Here is a 23,000-nt window from a genome sequence, read left to right on the forward strand (position 1 = left end):
GACTCTGACAGACAGAGGCCTCCTAAGACAGCGCCCCAAACCCCCACAGCAAGACTGATGAGTAGCAGTTGCCAAGACTTCACCACCCTCTCCCACAGACATGATGTACATCACTGAGACAGACCCTTGTGGCTTCTTCCATTAACACAGATTCCATCTTTCCACCAATCCTCCATCACTGCGATTGAAAACTACCCATTTTCATTCCTGTCATTCCGATGGGTTATCGATCCACAACTTCACTGTGATTCTCCCCCAGACGCTGTCCGACTTGAGTACTTCCCGCGTATTCTGCTCCTGTTTTGATGCAAGAGCAGTGGACACCTGTGACTCCCCAGTGTGCAGCCTTGCCAAAATGCACAGTGACCTGCTCTCCATAGTTCCACACCAGATCAACATTAACATTGTCTGTTAATGAGTCAAACAATGCTTTAAATATAGTGAAATGTTGTTATAACGGGAGGTGCAGTCAGGAATGCAATAGGATATTCAAGATTCAAAAACTTTATTGTCGTTCCAATCGTACATGAGCTCTGCAGGGTAGAATGAGACAGCGGTTCCCAGGAGCAGTGCAATCATAACATAACAAACACAACACTAAATAATAAACACAACAATAAATAATAAAACACAACAGCCACATATCGCTTTAAATCAAGTTATAAGTGTCCGGTGCAAGTTAAATGTGTCCAAAGCAGAGTCAGATAGAGCAGCTATTTAGCAGTCTGACTGCCTGTGGGAGGAAGCTGTTTAGTAGCCTTGTGGTTTTAGTTTTGATGCTCCTGTAACGTTTACCTGATGGCTGAAGAACAAACAGTTCATGGAGAGGGTGTGAGGGTTTTTTAATGATGTCCCGTGTCTTCTGGAGGCATCGACTCTGAAAGAGGTCTTGGAAGAAGGCAGGGAGACCCCAATAACCTTCTCTGCTCCCCTAACCACCCCCTGCAAGGCTTTTTTGTCGGCAGCACTGCAGCTGGAGTACCAGGCTGTGATGCAAAAGGTCAGCACACTCTCAACCACGCCTCTGTAGAATGTAGTTAAGATGTTAGTGGGAAGTAATGCTTGTTTAAGCTTCCTCAGAAATTGCAATCAGGGGAATGTTCACCTTCACAAATAACTAGAACCAGAACATGAGGACTGGACATTTTCCGGGACATCCATTGCTGTCAATTCCGTGTCTGCGAACAGAATTTTACTTTCTGTCCTAATATCTATGGAAGCATTGAATTGATTCATGTAATCTCAAACACTGAATGCTGAAATACCGTTATAAAGTTCTTTGTCAGATGAGCCATTTAACGTTTTGAATATGTTCTCTGTTCCCATGGAAGATGTTCAACAGAAACACAAGGAGACTCTGCGGACACGAACTGAAACACTGAGAGTGAACACGATCCTGATGACGGAGAAGGTGAAGGTTTTCCAGCTGGCTGATCGATACGCTGAGCTCACGGTCATTTCTACTGTTCGAGATCGGACACTGGTGGAACATGAGCTGCTGGCAAGAGGCAGACACCATGAGGATTATAGAGAGAAACAACTCCGCAGACAGCTGGAAAAAATCCGTACTGATCAGTTAGTCCAGAGCAGTTTTTCCCGGAGTAAATCCAAATCTGGGAGTTCAGCAGCAGTGGCCGGAGTCCCGGGGATCGGGAAAACAACGATGGTACAAAAGATTGTTTATGACTGGGCCATGGGGAAAATATACCAACAGTTCCAGTTTGTCTTCAGTTTCAAATTCCGAGATTTAAACACCATTAATTGTAGAATAAACCTGAGGGAACTGATTCTGGATCAGTATCCTTACTTTGGGAATATCCTGAGAGAAGTCTTGAAGAACCCAGAGGGATTGCTGTTTATATTCGATGGTTTAGATGAATTCAAACACAAAATCGATTTTGCGGACAGTCGGAGAGATACAGAACCAAAGCACCAGTGCCCAGATCCCGAGTGGAAGTGTGAAGTGTCGGACATTGTGTACAGTTTAATCCAGGGCAAGCTGCTCCCAGGGTGTTCAGTGCTGGTGACCACTCGCCCCACTGCGTTACATTTATTGGAAAAGGCGAATATCAGTGTCCGGGCTGAAATCCTGGGATTTGTTGATGAGGAACGGAAGGAATATTTCATCAGACATTTTGAAGATCAGACGGTGGCGGAAGCTGTTTTCAATTATGTGAAGGAGAACGAGATCCTGTACACCATGAGCTACAACCCCTCCTACTGCTGGATCCTCGCTCTGACACTGGGCCCCTTCTTCACTCAAAGAGTCAGGGACCCACAGCGAGTTCCCAAGACCATCACCCAACTGTACTCCTACTATATTTACAACATCCTGAAAAACCACGGCCGTGAGATTGAGGGACCCCGTGATGTGTTACTCAGGGTTGGTCAGATGGCCTTCAGAGGAGTGTCTGAGAAGAAGATTGTGTTTACAGATGGAGATTTGATCAAGTACAATCTTCAGCCTTCCCAGTTCCTGTCCGGGTTCCTGATGGAGCTTTTGGAGAGAGAGGATTCTGCCCAGAGCGTGGTGTACACCTTCCCACACCTCACCATCCAAGAGTTTGTAGCTGCAGTCGCACAATTCCTGAATCCACATCCCGGGGATATCCTGAAATTCCTCACTGAAGCCCACAACACGACAGATGGGCGATTTGAGATATTTCTCCGTTTTGTTGCTGGTCTCTCCTCTCCAATGACAGCTCGGGGCCTGGTGGAGTTTCTGGGTCCATTTCCTCATCAAACAACCTGCCGGGTGATTGACTGGGTGAAGGAGGAGGTTAAACGTCAGATTGGAAACACAGGGAGTGAAGCTGGTAAAAGGAGGCTCCTGAACACATTGCACTACCTGTTTGAGTCTCAGAATCGTGGACTGGCTCAGGCCGCACTGGGATCTGTGGAAACACTTTCATTCAGTAGATTGACACTGAACCCGATTGACTGCGCGGTCCTGTCTCATGTCATCGGACTCTGTGATACAATAAAACACCTCGACCTGGGGAACTGCCACATTCAGTGTGAAGGAATCCAGCGGCTGGGACCCGGGCTGCACAAGTGCCAGGAGTTGAGGTAACTTGATTTATCTCTCACTCGGAACTGTGAAACTGTTCTATTGTGTCATTTCAATGTAAAGAGATTTGGGTTAAACTGTGTTAAATCAGATTGTGAAGAATTGTGACAAATGCCCAGGGGATCGGTCAGCAATTCCCCAAGGACAGGAGGGTTCTGTGGTTCCTTGTGAAGGGATGTTGGAGACTTCATCAGATCAGTGAACAACGACCATTGGTTTAATGGTAGTAAATCACAGGAATGGCCGTGTTTCCTGCTGCCTGTGACACGTCCATTGACAATGTTCCTTCTCACTGTTACTGACACCCAGACCGACACTGACTGCAGCAGATGGGTCAAAGATTCACACCCCCTTCCCGGTGAGGGACAAGAGGCCGTCTGCAGACTATCCCAGTGAGAAGGAAAGAAATACCATTGTGAGATTGCCCTCCCCTGCCCTTTCCTGTTTGTGACTTTGCTCACTACCAGATACACAGAGAGCGAGGCCGCATCTCCTCTGGGTCTCTGTTCAGACCCAACACACGCGTACAAAAATTCCCCTTCCTCCTTTCGGATCTCTCTTCCAATCCCCCTTCCTCCTGTGGGATCTCTCAGCCTCATCCCCCTTCCTCCTCTCAGATCTCTTTTCCCCATCCCCCATCCTCCTATGGGTTCTCTCTTCCCCATCCCCCTTCCACCTCTAGGTTCTCTCTTCCCCATCCCCTTCCCTCCAGTGGTATCCCTTCCCATTCCCATTTCATCCTGTGGGATCTATCTTCCACATCCCCCTTCCTCCTGTCAGATCTCTCTTTCCCATCCCCCTTCCTCCTGAAGGTTCTCTCTTTCCCATTCCCTTCCCTCCAGTGGTATCCCTTCCCATTCCGCTTTCCTCCTGTGGGATCTATCTTCCCCATCCCCTTACCTCCTGTCGGATCTCTCTACCCCATCCCACTTCCTCCTGTGGGATCTCACTTCCACATCCGCCTTCCGCTTGTGGGATCTCACTTCTCCATCCCCCTTCCTCCTGTGGGATCTCTCTGCCCCATCCCCCTTCCTCCTGTGGGATCTCTCTCCCCCATCCCCCTTCCTCCTGTGGGATCTCTCTTCCCATCCCCCTTCTTCCTGTGGCAACTGACCTCCCCATATTCCTTCATAGAATCGTAAAATCATAGAACACAACAGCATAGAAAACAAGCCATTCGGCCCTTCTGCTCTGTGCCAAAACTTTATTCCGCTAGTCCCATTGACCTGCACCCAGTCCATCGCCCTCCAGACCTCTCCCATCCATGCATCTATCAGATTTATTCTTAAAACCTAACAGTGTGTCCACATTTTCCACATCAGATGGCAGCTCGTTCCGCACTCTCACAACTCTCTGAGTGAGGACGTTCCCCCTAAACCTTTCCCCTTTCACCCTGAAGCAAAGTCCTTTTGTAATTTATCTCTCCTAATCTGTGTGGAAAGAGCCCATTCGCATCTACCCTCGTAATTGTGTAAACTTCTATCAAATCTCCCCTCATTCTTCTGTGCTCCGAGGAATAAAGTCTTAACCTGTTCAATCCTTTCTTGTAACTCAACTCCTGAAGAGCTGGCAACATCCTCGCAGATCTTTTCTGCACACTTTCAGTCTTACCGATATCGGTCCTATAGTTCAGTGACCAGAATTGCACACAATACTCCAAATTTGGCTTCACCAATGTCTTGTACAACCTCACCATAACTTTCCAACTCCTATACTCAACTTTGATTTATGAATGCCCGGATGCCAAAAGCATTCTTTACAACCCTGTCTCCCAGTGACGCCACTTTCAGGGAATTATGTATCTGAACTCCCAGATCCCTTTCTTCCTGCGCATTCCTCAGTGCCCTACCCTTTACTGTCTATGTCCTACCTTGATTTGTCCTTACAAAATGGAACACCTCACACTTGTCTGCATTCATTTCCATCTGCCATTTTCTGGCCCATGTTGCCAGTTGGTCCAGATCCCTCTGCAAGCTTTGAAAGCCTTCCTCGCTGTCCGCAACGCCTCCAATCTTAGTGTCATCAGCAAACTTGCTGATCCAATTTATCACACTATCATCTAGTACATTGATATAGACAACAAACAACAATAGTCCCAACACAGATCCCTGAGACACACCACTAGTCACAGGCCTCCAGTCTCAGAAGCAATGATCCACTAAGACTCTCTGTCTTCTCCCACACAGCCAATTTGGAATCCAATCTACAACCTCTCCATGGATACGTACTGTCTGAAACTTCTGAACTAACCTCCCATGTGGGACCTTGTCAAAAGCCTTATTAAAGTTCATGTAGACAACATCCACAGCCATTCCTTCATGTGCATTCTTGGTAACCTCCTCGAAAAACTCTACAGGATTCATTAAACACGATCTGCCATGAACAAAGCCATGCTGACTATCTTCAATCAGCCCTTGGTTGTCCAACTCCTTGTATATCCGATCTCTCAGAACACCTTCCAATAATTTACCTAACACCGATGTTAGGCTCACTGGCCTGTAATTACCTGGTGCACTTTTGGAGACTTTTTCAAACAACGGAACAACATGAGCTACCCTCCAATCCTCCGGCACCGCACTTGTGGCGAAGGACATTTTAAATATTTCTGCCAGGACCCCTGCAATTTCTACACTAGTCTCTCTCAAGGTCCGAGAAAATATCATGTCAGGCCTGGGGGATTTATTTCCCTTTATTTGCTGTAAGGCAGTAAGCACCTCCTCCTCTTTAATCTCTATATGTTCCATAAAACATAGAATAGTACTGCACATTGCAGGCCCTTCGGCCCACAATGTTGTGCCGACCCTCAAACCCTGCCTGCCATAAAACCGCCCACCTTAAATTCCTCCATATGCCTGTCTGGTTGTCTCTTAATCTTCACTAGTGTATCTGCCTCCACAACTGACTCAGGCAGTGCATTCCACGCACCAACCACTCTCTGAGTGAAAAACCTTCCTCTAATATCCTCTTTGAACTTCCCTCCCCTTACCCTAAAGCCATGTCCTCTTGTACTGAGCAATGGTGCCCTGGAGAAGAGGCGCTGGCTGTCCACTCTGTCTATTCCTCTTAATATCTTGTACACCTCAATCATGTCTCCTCTCATCCTCCTTCTCTACAAAGAGTAAAGCCCCGGCTCCCTTAATCTCTGATCATAATCCATACTCTCTAAACCAGGCAGCATCCTGGGAAATCTCCTCTGTACCCTTTCCAATGCTTCCGCATCCTTCTTATAGCGAGGTGACCAGAACTGGACACAGTACTCCAAGTGTGGCCTAACTAGAGTTTTATAGAGCTGCATCATTACATCGCGTCTCTAAAACTCTATCCCTTGACTTATGAAAGCTAACACCCCATAAACTTTTTTAACTACCCGATCTACCTGTGAGGCAACTTTCAGGGATCTGTGGACATGTATCCCATGATCTCTCTGCTCCTCCACACTACCAACTATCCTGCCATTTACTTTGTACTTTGCCTTGGAGTTTGTCCTTCGGAAGTGTTCCACTTCACACTTCTCTGGGTTGAACTCCATCTGCCACTTCTCAGTACACTTCTGCATCCTATCAATGTCTCTCTGCAATCTTCGACAATCGTCTACACTGTCTACAACACCACCAACCTTTGTGTTGTCTGCAAACTTGCCAACCCACCCTTCTACCCCCACATCCATGTCGTTAATAAAAATCACAAAAAGAAGAGGTCCCAGAACAGATCCTTGCAGAACTCCACTAGCCACAACCCTCCAATCTGATTGTTCTACCTCCACCATGACCATCTGCCTTCTGCAGGCAAGCCAATTCTGAATCAACCTGGCCAAACTTCCCTGGATCACATGCCTTCTGACTTTCTGAATAAGCCTACCGTGTGGAACCTTGTCAAATGCTTTCTAAAATCCTTATAGATCACATCCACTGCACTACCCTCATCTATAAGCCTGGTCACCTCCTCAAAAAACTCTATCAGGCTTGTTAGGCACGATCTGCCCTTCACAAAGCCATGCTGACTGTCCCTGATCAGACCATGATTCTCCGAATGCCCATAGATCCTATCTCTAAGAATCCTTTTCAACAGCTTTCCCACCACAGATGTAAGGCTCACTGATCTATAATTACCTGGACTATCCATACTACCTTTTTTGAACAAGGGGACAGCATTCGCCTCCCTCCAATCCTCCCGTACCATTCCCCTGGACAACGAGAACATAAAGATCCTAGCCAGAGGTTCAGCAATCTCTTCCCTTGCCTCGTAGAGCAGCCTGGGGAATATTCCGGCAGGCCCCGGGGACTTATCCGTCCTAATGTATTCTAACAACTCCAACACCTCCTCTCCTTTAATATCAACATGCTCCAGAACATCAACCTCACTCATATTGTCCTCACCGTCATCAAGTTCCCTTTCATTGGTGAATACCAAAGCGAAGTATTCATTGAGAACCACGCTCACTTCCACAGCCTCCAGGCACATCTTCCCACTTTTATCTCTAATCGGTCCTACCATCATTCCTGTCATCCTATTGTTCCTCACATAATTGAAGAATGCCTCGGGGTTTTCCTTTACCCTACTCGCCAAGGCCTTCTCATGCCCCCTTCTTGCTCTTCTCAGCCCCTTCTTAAACTCCTTTCTTGCTACCCTATATTCCTCAATAGACCCATCTGATCCTTGCTTCCTAAACCTCGTGTGTGCTGCCTTCTTCCACCTGACTAGATTTTCCACTTCACTTGTAACCCATGGTTTCTTCACCCTACCATTCGTTATCTTCCTCAGCTGGACAAATTAATCCCTAACATCCTGCAAGAGATCCTTAAACATCGACCACATGTTCATAGTACATTTCCCTGCAAAACCATCATCCCAATTCACACCCGCAAGTTCTAGTCTTATAGCCTCATAATTTGCCCTTCCCCAATTAAAAATTGTCCTGTCCTCTCTGATTCTATCCTTTTTCATGATAATGCTAAAGGCCAAGGAGCGGTGGTCACTGTCCCCCAGATGCTCACCCACTGACAGATCTCTGACCTGACCCGGTTCGTTATCTAATACTAGATCTGGTATGGCATTCCCCCTCGTCGGCTTGTCAACATACTGAGACAAGAATCCATCTAGGACACACTTAACAAACTCTGCCCCATCTAAACCCTTGGAACTAATCAAGTGCCAATCAATATTAGGGAAGTTAAAGTCACCCATGATAACAACCCTGTTATTTTTGCACCTTTCCAAAATCTGCCTCCCAATCTGCTCCTCGGTATCTCTGCTGCAACCTGGGGGCCTGTAGAATACCCCGGTAGAGTAACTGCTTGCTTCCTGTACCTGACTTCCACCCATACTGACTCAAAAGAGGATCCTGCTATATTACCCACCCTTTCTGTAGCTGCAATAGTATTCCTGACCAGTAATGCCACCCGTCCTGCCCTTTTCCCCCCTCTCTATCCCTTTGAAAGCACTGAAATCCAGGAATATTGAGAATCCATTCCTGTCCTGGTGCCAGCCAAGTCTCCGTAATGGCCACTACATCATAATTCCATATAAGTATCCAAGCTCTCAGTTCATCACCTTTGTTCCTGATTCTTCTTGCATTGAAGTACACGCACTTTAGCCCTTCAACCTTACTGCCTTTATACCCTTTATTCTGCTGCCCTTTCCTCAAAGCCTCTCTATGTGTCAGATCTGGCTTTACTCCATGCAGTTTCTTCACTGCTCTATCGCTCTGGGTCCCATCCCCCTTGCAAATTAGTTTAAACCCTCCCGAAACATGCTAGCAAACCTACCAGCAAGGATATTGCTCCCCCTAGAGTTCAGGTGCAACAGGTCCCACCTTCCCCAGAAGAGATCCCAGTTGTCCAAAAATCTAAAACCCCGTCCCCTGCAGCAACTCCTCAGCCACGCATTCAACTGCCATCTCATCCAATTCTTACCCTCACTATCACGTAGTACTGGCAACAATCCTGAGAACACCACCCTTGAGGTCCTCTTCTTCGGTCTTCTGCCTAGTTCCCGAAACTCACACTTCAGGACCTCATCCCTCTTCCTGCCTATGTCGTTGGTACCAATATGTATCACGACTTCTTGTTGCTTTCCCTCTCGTACCAGGATGTCATGCACCCTGTCAGAGACAACCCGGACCCTGGTACCCGGGAGGCAACAAACCATGCGTGTTTCCTTCTCACGTCCACAAAATCTCCTCTCTGCTCCCCTGACTATAGAGTCTCCAATGACGACAGCTCTCCTCCACTCCGTCCCACCCTTCTACACCACAGGGTCAGACTCAGTGCCAGAGGCCCTGCCACCGTGGCTCACACCTGGTCGGTCGTCCTCACCAACAGTATCCAGGACGGTAAACTTATTATTCATGGGAATGGCTACAGAGGTGCTCTGCACTACCTGTCTACTCGCCTTCGCTTTCCCCCCTCGGACTGTCACCCAACGACCTGCTTCCGGCAGCCTAGGTGTGACTACCCCCCTGTAGCTCTCATCTATGGCAGCCTCATTCTCCCTTATGAGTCGAAGGTCATCCAGCTGCTGCTCCGGATTCCTCACACGGTCTTCCAGATCGCCCAGCCGCATACACTTCTGGCAGATGTGACTCTGCGGGAGAGGGGAGTTCCCCCAAGACTGCCTCATCTCACAGGAGAGGCACATCACCGTCTCAGCAGGCATTGTAAAGACCTGTCAAAGCCTCAAATCACCACTCACTCACTGGCCGCTTTCCACGGGCCGCTCAGCTTGAGCTACCCCTCTATTTATTTGTTCGAGCTTTTCAAACTGCTTGGTCAATCAGCTGCTTTCTGCTGAGTCTGAGCTATTCAAATCTTGGTTGTCTTGATTTGCACAGTCCAACTGCCAAAACTGCCAGAATCTCTCGAGTCAAAGCCTCAAATTTCCACTCCTTCACTGGCCCACTCACTCACTGGCGGCGTTCCATGACACTACTGTTTGTTTCCTTTAATTTCATATCCACTATGCCAGTTTTCTAAGTAGACACTGACGCAAAAAACTGTTTAAGATCTTCCCCATCTCGTGATGCTCCACACATAGACAACCACTCTGATCTTCTAGGGAACCAATTTTGTCCTTTACTATCCTTTTACTGTAGAAACCCTTCGGGTTTACCTTCACATTATCTGCCAACACAACCTCATGTCTTCTTTTTGCCTTCCTGATTTCCTTCTTTAGTATTCCCTTACATTCTCTATACTCTTCAAGTATCTCATTTGTTCCTTGTTGCCTGTACCTGCTAAACACCTACTTATCCAGATCTCCAATATCCCTTGAAAAACAAGGTTCCCTATCCCTGTTAACTTTGCCTTTAATCCTGGCAGGAACATGCAAACTCAGGATGCAAGCGCAGTTCAGTAACTCCACTTACTGAATACATCACTGCCAGAAAACAACTTATTCCAATCCACTCTTCCCAGATCCTCTCTCATTTCCACCAAATTGGCCCTTCTCCAATTCAGAACCTTAACTGGTGGACCAGTCCTATCCTTATCCATAATTATCTTGAAACTAATGACATTATGGTCACTGGACCCAAAATGTTCGCTGACACATACTTCTGTCACCAGACCTGTCTGATTCCCTAATAGATCAGGTACTGCACCCTCTCTTGTTGGTACCTCAATATATTGATTTAGAAAACTTTCCTGAACACATTTGACAAACTCCACGCCATCTAACCCTTTCACAGAGTGGGAGTCCAGGTCAATATGTGGGAAGTTAAAATCCCCTACGATTAGAAATTTCTGTTTCTTTCATTGGTGTGCTAACTCTCAACAGACTTGCTCCTCCGATTGGGCCGTATATAATAATACCCTATTAGTGTGGTCACAGCTTTCCCGTTCCTCAGCTCCACCCATACGGCCTCTGTAGACGAGCCCTCCGGGCTGTCCCGTCTGCACACAGCTGTGAGATTCCCCTGACGAGTAATGCCACTCCTCCCCCTTTCATCCCTCCCCCTCTATCACGTCTGAAACAACATAACCTCGGAACATGAAGCTGCCAGTCCTGCCCCTCCTGCAAACCAAGTCTTACTAATAGCAATAATGTCGAGATCATCATGTGCCAATCCACGCCCTAAACTCATCTGCCTTACACACAATACTCCTTGCATTGAAATAGATGCACCTGAGAACATTTCTATCACGTACAAACCATTGATATCTGTCGAAACAGGCAGTCCTCGCAAGACTATTATCCTCCTCCACATCACTATCTGCTCTAAAACTCTGCCCCGTCCCCCTGCAACCTTGTTTAAAACCCCCAGAGCAGAACTTGCTAGCCTAACGATAAGGATGTCAGTTCCCCTCCAGTTCAGGTGCAAACTGCCCAATTCGAACTGGTCTCACCTCCCCTGGAAAAAGCCCAATTGTCCAGAAACATGAACCCCTCCATCATGTACCATCCCCTCAGCCACGTATTTAGCTGCATTATTTCAAGCCTCACCAGCACGTGGTACGGGTAGCAAACCACCTGTGGGATCTCACGTTCCCATCCCCCATTCATTCTCTGGGCTCTCTGTTTCCACTCCCCCTTTCTGCTGTTGGATCTCTCCTCAGCATCCCTCTTCCTCCTGTGGGATCTCCCTCCCCAATCCCCCTTCCTTTTGTGGGATCTCTCTTCCACATCCCCCTTCCTCTTTTGGGATCTGTCTTTTCCTGAGGTATCCTGAGGTATCTCCCTTCTGCATCCTGCTTCCTGCTGTTGGGCCTCTGTTCCCAATCCCCCTTCCTCTAGTGGGATCTCTCTTCCCGATCCCCCTTCCTTCCGAGAGATCTCTCTTTCCTAACCCCTTCCTCCTGTGGGATCTCTCTGCCGCATACCCCTTCCTCCTGTGGGATCTGTCTTTTCCATACACATTCATCCTGAGGTATCTCTCTTCCGCATCCCGCTTCCTGCTGTTGGGCCTCTGTTCCCAATCCCCCTTCCTCCTGTGGGATCTCTCTCCCCCATCCCCCTTCCTCCTGTGGGATCTCTCTGCCGCATCCCCCTTCCTCCTGTGGGATCTGTCTTTTCCATACACATTCATCCTGAGGTATCTCTCTTCCGCATCCCGCTTCCTGCTGTTGGGCCTCTGTTCCCAATCCCCCTTCCTCTAGTGGGATCTCTCTTCCCGATCCCCCTTCCTTCCGAGGGATCTCTCTTTCCTAACCCCTTCCTCCTGTGAGTCCTCAGCTCCTTTGCCCCCTCTTACTGTCGGATCTCACTTCCCCATGCTCCTTCCTCCTGTGGGATCTCTCTCCACCATCCCCCTTCCTCCTGTGGGATCTCTCTCCCTCATCCTTTCCTCTTCTGGGATCTCCCTTCCCATCCCCATCCTCCTGTGGGATCTCTCTCCCCCATCCCCTTTCCACCTGTGGGATCTCTCTCGCCCATCCCCTTTCCACCTGTGGGATCTCTCTCCACCATCCCACTTCCTCCTGTGGGATCTCTCTGCCCCATCCCCCTTCCTCCTGTGGGATCTCTCTCCCCCATCCCCCTTCCTCCTGTGGGATCTCTCTTCCCATCCCCTTCCTCCTGTGGGATCTCTCTCCCCCACCCCCCTTCCTCCTGTGGGATATCCCTTCCCATCCCCTTTCCACCTGTGGGATCTCTCTCCCCCGTCCCCCTTCCTCCTGTGGGATCTCGCACCCCCCGTCCCCCTTCCTCCTGTGGTATCCCTCTCTACCATCCTCCTACCCCCTGTGGGATTTGACTCCCGTGTCCCCCTTCCCCCCTGTGGGATTTCTCTTCCCCGTCCCCCTTCCTCCTGGGGGCTCACCCTCCCCCGTCCCCCTTCCTCCTGTGGGATCTCCCTCCCCCGTCCCCATTCCTCCTGTTGGATCTCTCCTCCCCCGTCCCCCTTCCATCCTGTGGAACCTCCCTCCCGCGTCCCTCTTCACCCCTGTGGGATCCCTCTCCACTGTCCCCTTCCCCCCTGTGGGATCTCTCTTACCCGTCCCCCTTCCTCCTGTGGGATCTCCCTCCCCCGTCCCCCTTCCCCCCTGTGGGATTTCTCTCCCCCGTCCCCCTTCCTCCTGTGGGATCTCTCTGCCCCGTCCTCCGTCCACCTGTTGGATCTCCCTCCCCCGTTCACCTTCCCCCTGTGGGATCCCCCTCCCCCTTCCCCCTTCCCCGCTGTGGGATCCCCCTCCCCCGTCCCCCTTCACCCCTGTGGAATCCCTCTCCACCGTCCCCCTTCCCCTTGTGGGATCTTGCCTCCCCCGTCCCCCTTCCCCCCTGTGGGTACTCCCTCCCGCCTCCCACTTCCCCCCTGTGGGATCCCTCTCCACCGTCCCCCTTCACCGTGTGGGATCTGACTCCCGTGTCCCCCTTCCTCCTGTGGGATCTCTCTGCCCCGTTCCCCCGTCCACCTGTGGGATCCCTCTCCCCCGTCCACCTTCCCCCCTGTGGGCTCACTCTCCCACATCCCCCTTCCCCCTGTGGGATCTCTCTCCCTCATCCCCCTTCCTACTGTCGGATCTCTCTCCCCCTTCCCCCTTCCTCCTGTGGGATCTCTCTGCCCCGTCACCCTTCATCCCTGTGGGATTCCCCTCCCCCGTCCACCTTCCCCCGGTGAGATATCCTTCCCCCTTTCCCCTTTCCCATTTTGTGATCCCCGTCCCCAATCACCCCTGTTGAATCCATCTCTACTATCCCGCTTCCCCCTGTGGGATCTTGGTTCCCCGTCCCACCTCCCCCCTCTGGGTTCTCCCTCCCGCCTCCCCATTCCCCCCTGTGGGATCTCCCTCCTGTGTCCCCCTTCACCCCTCTGGAATCCCTTTCCACCGTCCCCCTTCCCCCTGTGGGATCCTGCTCCCCCGTCCCTCTTCCTCGCTGTGGGATCTCTCTCCCCCCACCCCCTTCCTCCTGTGGGATCTCTCTGCCACATCCCCCTTCCTACCGTGGGATCACTCTTCCCCGTCCCCATTCTCCTGTGGGATCTTACTCCCCCGTCCCCCTTCCCCCCTGTGGGTTCACCCTCCCGCCTTTCCCTCCCCCCCTCTGGGATCCCTTCTCCACCGTCCCCCATCCCCCTGTGGGATCTGACCCCCGTGTCCCCTTTACTCCTGTGGGATCTCTCTGCCCCGTCCCCCGTCCACCTGTGGGATCTCCCACCCCCGACTCCTTTACTCCCGTGGGATCCCCCTCCCCCATCCCCCTGTGGGATCTCTCTTCCCCGTCCCCCTTCCCCCCTGTGGGATCCCTCTCCCCCGTCCCCCTTCCCTCCTGTGGGATCTCCCTACCAAAGTCCCCCTTCCCTCCTGTGGGATCTCCGTACCAAAGTCCCCCTTCTCTCCTGTGGAATCTCTCTGCCACATTCCCCATTCCTACCGTGGGATCTCTCATCCCCGTCCCACATCCACCTGTGGGATCTCTCTGCCCCATCTCCCTTCCTCCTGTGGGATCTCTCTTCCCTGCCCCCTTCTTCCTGTGGGATCTCTCTGCACCGTACCCCTTCCCCGCTGTGGGATCCCCCTCCCCCGTCCACCTTCCCCCTGTGGGATCCCCCTCCCCCTTCCCCCTTGCCCGCTGTGGGATCCCCCTCCCCCGTCCCCCTTCACCCCTGTGGAATCCCTCTCCACCGTCCCCCTTCACCGTGTGGGATCTCACTCCCATGTCCCCGTTCCTCCTGTGGGATCTCTCTGCCCCGTCCCCCGTTCACCTGTGGGATCCCCCTCCCCCACCACTTCCTCCTGTGGTATCTCCCTCCCCCGTCCCCCTTCCTCCTGTGGTATCCCCCTCCCCCGTCCACCTTCCCCCCTGTGGGATCTCTCTCCCTCGTCCCCCTTCCTCCCGTGGGATCTCTCTCCCCCTTCCCACCTGCGTACTCTCCGTCCCCCGTCCACCTGACCCCCTGTGGGCTCACTCTCCCACATCCCCCTTCCCCCTGTGGGATCTCTCTGCCACATCCCCCTTCCTCCTCTAGGATCTCTCTGCCACATCCCCCATCCTCCTGTGGGATCTCTCTGCCCATTCGCCCTTCCTCCTGTGGGATCTCTCTGCCCCGTCACCCTTCACCCCTGTGGGATTCCCCTCCCCCGTCCACCTTCCCCCGGTGAGATATCCTTCCCCCTTTCCCCTTTCCCATTTTGTGATCCCCATCCCCAATCACCCCTGTTGAATCCATCTCTACTATCCCGCTTCCCCCTGTGGGATCTTGCTTCCCCGTCCCACTTCACCCCTCTGGAATCCCTTTCCACCGTCCCCCTTCCCCCTGTGGGATCCTGCTCCCCCGTCCCTCTTCCTCGCTGTGGGATCTCTCTCCCCCCTCCCCCTTCCTCCTGTGGGATCTCTCTGCCACATCCCCCTTCCTACCGTCGGATCACTCTTCCCCGTCCCCCATTCTCCTGTGGGATCTTACTCCCCCGTCCCCCTTCCCCCCTGTGGGTTCACCCTCCCGCCTTTCCCTTCCCCCCTCTGGGATCCCTTCTCCACCGTCCCCCATCCCCCTGTGGGATCTGACCCCCGTGTCCCCTTTACTCCTGTGGGATCTCCCTCCCACATCCCCCTTCCTCCTGTGGGATCTCTCTGCCCCGTCCCCCGTCCACCTGTGGGATCTCCCACCCCCGACTCCTTTACTCCCGTGGGATCCCCCTCCCCCATCCCCCTATGGGATCTCTCTTCCCCGTCCCCCTTCCCCCCTGTGGGATCCCTCTCCCCTGTCCCCCTTCCCTCCTGTGGGATCTCCCTACCAAAGTGCCCCTTCCCTCCTGTGGGATCTCTCTCCCCCATTTCCCGTTCCCTCCTGTGGGATCTCCGTACCAAAGTCCCCCTTCTCTCCTGTGGAATCTCTCTGCCACATTCCCCATTCCTACCGTGGGATCTCTCATCCCCGTCCCACATCCACCTGTGGGATCTCTCTGCCCCATCTCCCTTCCTCCTGTGGGATCTCTCTGCCCCGTACCCCTTCCCCACTGTGGGATCCCCCTCCCCCGTCCACCTTCCCCCTGTGGGATCCCCCTCCCCCTTCCCCCTTCCCCGCTGTGGGATCCCCCTCCCCCGTCCCCCTTCACCCCTGTGGAATCCCTCTCCACCGTCCCCCTTCCCCTTGTGGGATCTTGCCTCCCCCGTCCCCCTTCCCCTCGTGGGTACTCCCTCCCGTGTCCCCCTTCACCCCTGTGGAATCCCTCTCCACCGTCCCCCTTCCCCCTGTGGGATCTAACCCTTGTGTCCCCCTTTCACCTGTGGGATTGCACTCCCACGTCCCCCTTCCTCCTGTGGGATCCCCCTCCCCCGTCCCCCTTCCTCCTATGGGATCTCCCACCCCCGTCCCCCTTCCTCCTGTGGTATCTCCCTCCCCCGTCCCCCTTCCTCCTGTGGTATCTCACTCCCCCGTCGCCCTTCCTCCTGGGGGATCTCACTCCCCCGTCCCCCTTCCTCCTGGGTTATCTCCCTCCCCCGTCCCCCTGTGGGATCTCTCTGCCCCATCCCCCTTCCTCCTGTGGGATCTCTCTGCCCCATCCCCCTTCCTCCTGTGGGATCTCTCTCCCCCATCCCCCTTCCTCCTGTGGGATCTCCCCTCCCCCATCCCCCTTCATCCTGTGGGATCTCTCTCCCCCATTTCCCGTTCCCTCCTGTGGGATCTCCGTACCAAAGTCCCCCTTCTCTCCTGTGGAATCTCTCTGCCACATTCCCCATTCCTACCGTGGGATCTCTCATCCCCGTCCCACATCCACCTGTGGGATCTCTCTGCCCCATCTCCCTTCCTCCTGTGGGATCTCTCTGCCCCGTACCCCTTCCCCACTGTGGGATCCCCCTCCCCCGTCCACCTTCCCCCTGTGGGATCCCCCTCCCCCTTCCCCCTTCCCCGCTGTGGGATCCCCCTCCCCCGTCCCCCTTCACCCCTGTGGAATCCCTCTCCACCGTCCCCCTTCCCCTTGTGGGATCTTGCCTCCCCAGTCCCCCTTCCCCTCGTGGGTACTCCCTCCCGTGTCCCTCTTCACCCCTGTGGAATCCCTCTCCACCGTCCCCCTTCCCCCTGTGGGATCTAACCCTTGTGTCCCCCTTTCACCTGTGGGATTGCACTCCCACGTCCCCCTTCCTCCTGTGGGATCTCTCTTCCCAGTCCCCCTTCATCCTGTGGGATCTCCCTCCCCCGTCCCCCTTCCTCCTGTGGGATCTCTCCTCCCCATCCCCCTTCCTCCTGTGGGATCTCTCTGCCCCTTTCCCCTTCCTCCTTTGGGATCCCTCTGACCCATCCTCCTTCCTCCTGTGGGATCCCCCTCCCCCGTCCCCCTTCCTCCTATGGGATCTCCCACCCCCGTCCCCCTTCCTCCTGTGGTATCTCCCTCCCCCGTCCCCCTTCCTCCTGTGGTATCTCACTCCCCCGTCGCCCTTCCTCCTGGGGGATCTCACTCCCCCGTCCCCCTTCCTCCTGGGGTATCTCCCTCCCCCGTCCCCCTGTGGGATCTCTCTGCCCCATCCCCCTTCCTCCTGTGGGATCTCTCTGCCCCATCCCCCTTCCTCCTGTGGGATCTCTCCCCCCATTCCCCTTCCTCTTGTGGGATCTCCCCTCCCCCATCCCCTTCCTCCTGTGGGATCCCCCACCCCCGTCTCCCTTCCTCGTGTGGGATCTCCCCTCCCCGTCCCCCTTCCTCCTGTGGTATCTCCCTCCCCCATCCCCATTCCTCCTGTGGTATCTCCCTCCCCCGTCCTCCTGTGGTATCTCCCTCCCCCGTCCCCCTTCCTCCTGTGGTATCTCCCTCCCCCGTCCCCCTTCCTCCTGTGGTATCTCTCTCCCCCATCCCCCTTCCTCCTGTGGGATCTCCCCTCCCCCGTCCCCCTTCCTCGTGTGGGATCTCCCCTCCCCGTCCCCCTTCCTCCTGTGGGATCCCCCTCCCCCGTCCCCCTTCCTCCTGTGGTATCTCCCTCCCCCGTCCCCCTTCCTCCTGTGGGATCTGCCCTCCCCCGTCCCCCTTCCTCCTGTGGGATCCCCCTCCCCCATCCCCCTTCCCCCCTGTGGGATCTCCCCTGCCCCGTCCCCCTTCCTCCTGTGGGATCCCCCTCCCCCATCCCCCTTCCTCCTGTGGGATCTCCCCTCCCCCGTCCCCCTTCCTCCTGTGGGATCCCCCTCCCCCATCCCCCTTCCCCCCTGTGGGATCTCCTCTCCCCCGTCCCCCTTCCTCCTGTGGGATCCCCCTCCCCCATCCCCCTTCCTCCTGTGGTATCTCCCTCCCCCGTCCCCCTTCCTCCTGTGGTATCTCCCTCCCCCGTCCCCCTTCCTCCTGTGGGATCCCACTCCCCCGTCCCCCTTCCTCCAGTGGGATCTCTCTGCCCCGTCCCCCTTCCTCCTGTGGGATCTCCCTCCCCCGTCCCCCTTCCTCCTGTGGGATCTCCCCTCCCCCGTCCCCCTTCCTCCTGTGGTATCTCCCTCCCCCGTCCCCCTTCCTCCTGTGGGATCTCTCTGCCCCGTCCCCCTTCCTCGTGTGGTATCTCCCTCCCCCGTCCCCCTTCCCCCCTGTGGGATCTCCCTTCCCCCGTCCCCCTTCCTCCTGTGGGATCCCCCTCCCCCGTCCCCCTTCCTCCTGTGGGATCTCCATCCCCCATCCCCCTTCCTCCTGTGGGATCACCCCTCCCGCGTCCCCCTTCCTCCTGTGGGATCTCTCTCCCCCGTCCCCCTTCCTCCTGTGGGATCTCTCTGCCCCGTCTCCCTTCCTCCTGTGGGATTTCTCTCCCCCGTCCCCCTTCCTCCTGTGGGATCTCTCTCCCCCGTCCCCCTTCCTCCTGTGGGATCCCCTCCCCCGTCCCCCTTCCTCCTGTGGGATCCCCCTCCCCCGCCCCCCTTCCTCCTGTGGTATCTCCCTCCCCCGTCCCCCTTCCCCCCTGTGGGATCTCCCTCCCCCGTCCCCCTTCCTCCTGTGGGATCCCCCTCCCCCGTCCCCCTTCCTCCTGTGGTATCTCCCTCCCCCGTCCCCCTTCCTCCTGTGGGATCACCCCTCCCGCGTCCACCTTCCTCCTGTGGGATCTCTCTCCCCCGTCCCCCTTCCTCCTGTGGGATCTCTCTCCCCCGTCCCCCTTCCTCCTGTGGGATCTCTCTCCCCCGTCCCCCTTCCTCCTGTGGTATCTCCCTCCCCCGTCCCCCTTCCTCCTGTGGGATCACCCCTCCCGCGTCCACCTTCCTCCTGTGGTATCTCCCCTCCCCCGTCCCCCTTCCTCCTGTGGGATCTCTCTGCCCCGTCCCCCTTCCTCCTGTGGGATCTCTCTGCCCCGTCTCCCTTCCTCCTGTGGGATTTCTCTTCCTCATCCCCCTCCTCTGCTGGGATCTCTCTTCCACATCCGCTTCCTTCTGTGTCTTTCCATCATTTACCTTAGGTGATGTCTCTTCCTCCATCTCCCATCGACATTTCCCGATTCTCAAATCTTCCTCACTGTTTGACTTCTCCCCTTCACACCTGCCCTTTCCGACTGTCTCACGTCAGGAACACTTTTCTAACCATCAGGGAATGAGAGAGAATATGTGGAGTTTATAGGGTCACACCGACAGACGAAATTACTGACATTCGGTGAATTAATTGGAGCTGGGCAGTGAGGGACATTGACAGTGATGGGATCTACGATCAGTGAATTACTGAAGGGTTTAACGTTCCCTGAAATATCCGGGTGAGAGAAATGCCCTCAGACGGACGATTTTAATCACAATGTTCATCAATTTGTCTGTTTGTGTTTAGCCTGAACAATAATGAACTGGGAGATTCAGGAGTGAAACTGGTGTCTGCGGCTCTGAGGAACCCGGAGTGTAAAATACAGAGACTGTGGTAAGTACCAGACTGTGGGAGATTGTGTTTACAGTCACTGGGTGTCTGACCCTGAACATTAATGTGATCAGTAATTGTGTTACTGATAAACACTGGGGATTTGTACCGTTTCCTGTCTCTCTGTGTCCTTCACCCTCACTCTCTCTCATCTCCAGGCTGAACAATGTCGGTCTCACAGATTCTGGTGTCGAGGATCTCGTCTCCGCTCTCAGTACAAACCCATCACTGACGGATCTGGACCTGAGTGGTAATAAACTGGGGGATTCAGGAGTGAAACTGGTGTCTGCGGCTCTGAGGAACCCGGAGTGTAAAATACAGAGACTGTGGTAAGTACCAGACTGTGGGAGATTGTGTTTACAGTCACTGGGTGTCTGACACTGAACATTAATGTGATCAGTAATTGTGTTACTGATAAACACTGGGGATTTGTACCGTCTCCTGTCTCTCTGTGTCCTTCACCCTCACTCTCTCTCATCTCCAGGCTGAGCGGTGTCGGTCTCACAGATTCTGGGGCCGAGGATCTCGTCTCCGCTCTCAGTACAAACCCATCACTGACGGGGCTGGACCTGAGTGATAATAAACTGGGGGATTCAGGAGTGAAACTGGTGTCTGCGGCTCTGAGGAACCCGGAGTGTAAAATACAGAGACTGGGGTAAGTACCAGACTGTGGGAGATTGTGTTTACAGTCACTGGGTGTCTGACACTGACATTAATGTGATCAGTAATTGTGTTACTGATAAACACTGGGGATTTGTACCGTCTCCTGTCTCTCTGTGTCCTTCACCCTCACTCTCTCTCATCTCCAGTCTGGGGTATGTCGGTCTCACAGATTCTGGTGCCGAGGATCTCGTCTCCGCTCTCAGTACAAAACCATCACTGACGGATCTGGACCTGAGATCAAACTCTCTGACAGACCGATCTGTCCCCGGTCTCCGCCGCCTCATACAGACCCTCCCGAGTCTGAAGTGGATCCGGTGAGTGTTTGTGTTAATGTTCAATGGGATAAAATATCAGCGGATCCGCGGGTTTTCTGGTGATATTTGTCTGTGAGTGTTGTTGAAACATTAACCCCGGTCCCCTGTTACTGACACTGTTGTGTGATCTGTTTATTTCATCTTTATTCTCCCATCTGTTTCAGGCTGGGGGGGAATCGGTTCATTGAGACCGGGGGGAAGGAACTGAGATCTCTACACGGAGTCAGACCCGGACTGATGGTGGATCTGTGAACATCTGAATGTGGTGAATCGGTTCAGTGAGACCGGGATGAAGGAACTGAGATCTCTACAGGAACCCAGACCCGGACTGATGGTGGATCTGTGAACATCTGAATGTGGGGAATCGGTTCAGTGAGACCGGGATGAAGGAACTGAGATCTCTACAGGAACCCAGACCCGGACTGATGGTGGATCTGTGAACATCTGAATGTGGGGAATCGGTTCAGTGAGACCGGGAGGAAGGAACTGAGATCTCTACAGGAACCCAGACCCGGACTGATGGTGGATCTGTGAACATCTGAATGTGGTGAATCGGTTCAGTGAGACCGGGATGAAGGAACTGAGATCTCTACAGGAACCCAGACCCGGACTGATGGTGGATCTGTGAACATCTGATTGTGGTGAATCGGTTCAGTGAGACCGGGATGAAGGAACTGAGATCTCTACAGGAACCCAGACCCGGTCTGATGGTGGATCTGTGATCATCTGAATGTGGTGAATCGGTTCAGTGAGACCGGGATGAAGGAACTGAGATCTCTACAGGAAGTCAGACCCGGACTGATGGTGGATCTGTGAACATCTGAATGTGGAGAATCGGTTCAGTGAGACCGGGATGAAGGAACTGAGATCTCTACAGGAACCCAGACCCGGACTGATGGTGGATCTGTGAACATCTGAATGTGGGGAATCGGTTCAGTGAGACCGGGATGAAGGAACTGAGATCTCTACAGGAACCCAGACCCGGACTGAGAGTGGATCTGTGAACATCTGAATGTGGGGAATCGGTTCAGTGAGACCGGGATGAAGGAACTGAGATCTCTACAGGAACCCAGACCCGGACTGATGGTGGATCTGTGAACATCTGAATGTGGTGAATCGGTTCAGTGAGACCGGGATGAAGGAACTGAGATCTCTACAGGAACCCAGACCCGGACTGAGAGTGGATCTGTGAACATCTGAATGTGGTGAATCGGTTCAGTGAGACCGGAATGAAGGAACTGAGATCTCTACAGGAACCCAGACCCGGACTGATGGTGGATCTGTGAACATCTGAATGTGGTGAATCGGTTCAGTGAGACCGGGATGAAGGAACTGAGATCTCTACAGGAACCCAGACCCGGACTGATGGTGGATCTGTGAACATCTGAATGTGGGGAATCGGTTCAGTGAGACCGGGATGAAGGAACTGAGATCTCTACAGGAACCCAGACCCGGACTGATGGTGGATCTGTGAACATTTGAATGTGGTGAATCGGTTCAGTGAGACCGGGATGAAGGAACTGAGATCTCTACAGGAACCCAGACCCGGACTGATGGTGGATTTGTGAACATCTGAATGTGGTGAATCGGTTCAGTGAGACCGGGATGAAGGAACTGAGATCTCTACAGGAACCCAGACCCGGACTGATGGTGGATCTGTGAACATCTGAATGTGGAGAATCGGTTCAGTGAGACCGGGATGAAGGAACTGAGATCTCTACAGGAACCCAGACCCGGACTGATGGTGGATCTGTGAACATCTGAATGTGGTGAATCGGTTCAGTGAGACCGGGATGAAGGAACTGAGATCTCTACAGGAACCCAGACCCGGACTGAGAGTGGATCTGTGAACATCTGAATGTGGAGAATCGGTTCAGTGAGACCGGGATGAAGGAACTGAGATCTCTACAGGAACCCAGACCCGGACTGATGGTGGATCTGTGAACATCTGAATGTGGAGAATCGGTTCAGTGAGACCGGGATGAAGGAACTGAGATCTCTACAGGAACCCAGACCCGGACTGATGGTGGATCTGTGAACATCTGAATGTGGAGAATCGGTTCAGTGAGACCGGGATGAAGGAACTGAGATCTCTACAGGAACCCAGACCCGGACTGATGGTGGATCTGTGAACATCTGAATGTGGAGAATCGGTTCAGTGAGACCGGGATGAAGGAACTGAGATCTCTGCGGGGAGTCAGACCCGGACTGATGGTGGATCTGTGA

At 53.5% G+C, this 23,000-nt stretch overlaps 1 protein-coding gene and 1 long non-coding RNA gene across 3 annotated transcripts in view; one reads left to right on the plus strand and one right to left on the minus strand.

Moving 5' to 3' along the window:
* The window catches only part of LOC132387848 (uncharacterized), a 34,494-nt gene extending 14,993 nt beyond the window's left edge, over positions 1-19,501 (minus strand). Inside the window, exon 1 of the long non-coding RNA XR_009510049.1 lies at positions 19,353-19,501. This is a non-coding gene — a long non-coding RNA (uncharacterized LOC132387848). The remainder of the gene's footprint in view (positions 1-19,352) is intronic.
* LOC132387847 (NACHT, LRR and PYD domains-containing protein 3-like) overlaps positions 1-20,936 on the plus strand; it is a 34,574-nt gene extending 13,638 nt beyond the window's left edge. Inside the window, exons 3-7 of one of the 2 annotated variants that reach the window (XM_059960202.1) lie at positions 1,332-3,069; positions 19,714-19,800; positions 19,956-20,126; positions 20,282-20,452; positions 20,607-20,934. In XM_059960202.1, coding sequence (XP_059816185.1) covers positions 1,332-3,069; positions 19,714-19,800; positions 19,956-20,126; positions 20,282-20,452; positions 20,607-20,778 — 2,339 coding nt within the window. In that variant the 3' untranslated portion in view covers positions 20,779-20,934. Of the gene's footprint in view, positions 1-1,331; positions 3,070-19,713; positions 19,801-19,955; positions 20,127-20,281; positions 20,453-20,606 lie in introns of both variants that reach the window. The other variant, XM_059960203.1, reaches the window with a different exon arrangement.
* Positions 20,937-23,000: the final 2,064 nt, after the last annotated feature.

Source organism: Hypanus sabinus, unplaced genomic scaffold, assembly GCF_030144855.1.
Source record: "Hypanus sabinus isolate sHypSab1 unplaced genomic scaffold, sHypSab1.hap1 scaffold_2277, whole genome shotgun sequence".
Lineage (NCBI taxonomy): Eukaryota > Metazoa > Chordata > Chondrichthyes > Myliobatiformes > Dasyatidae > Hypanus > Hypanus sabinus.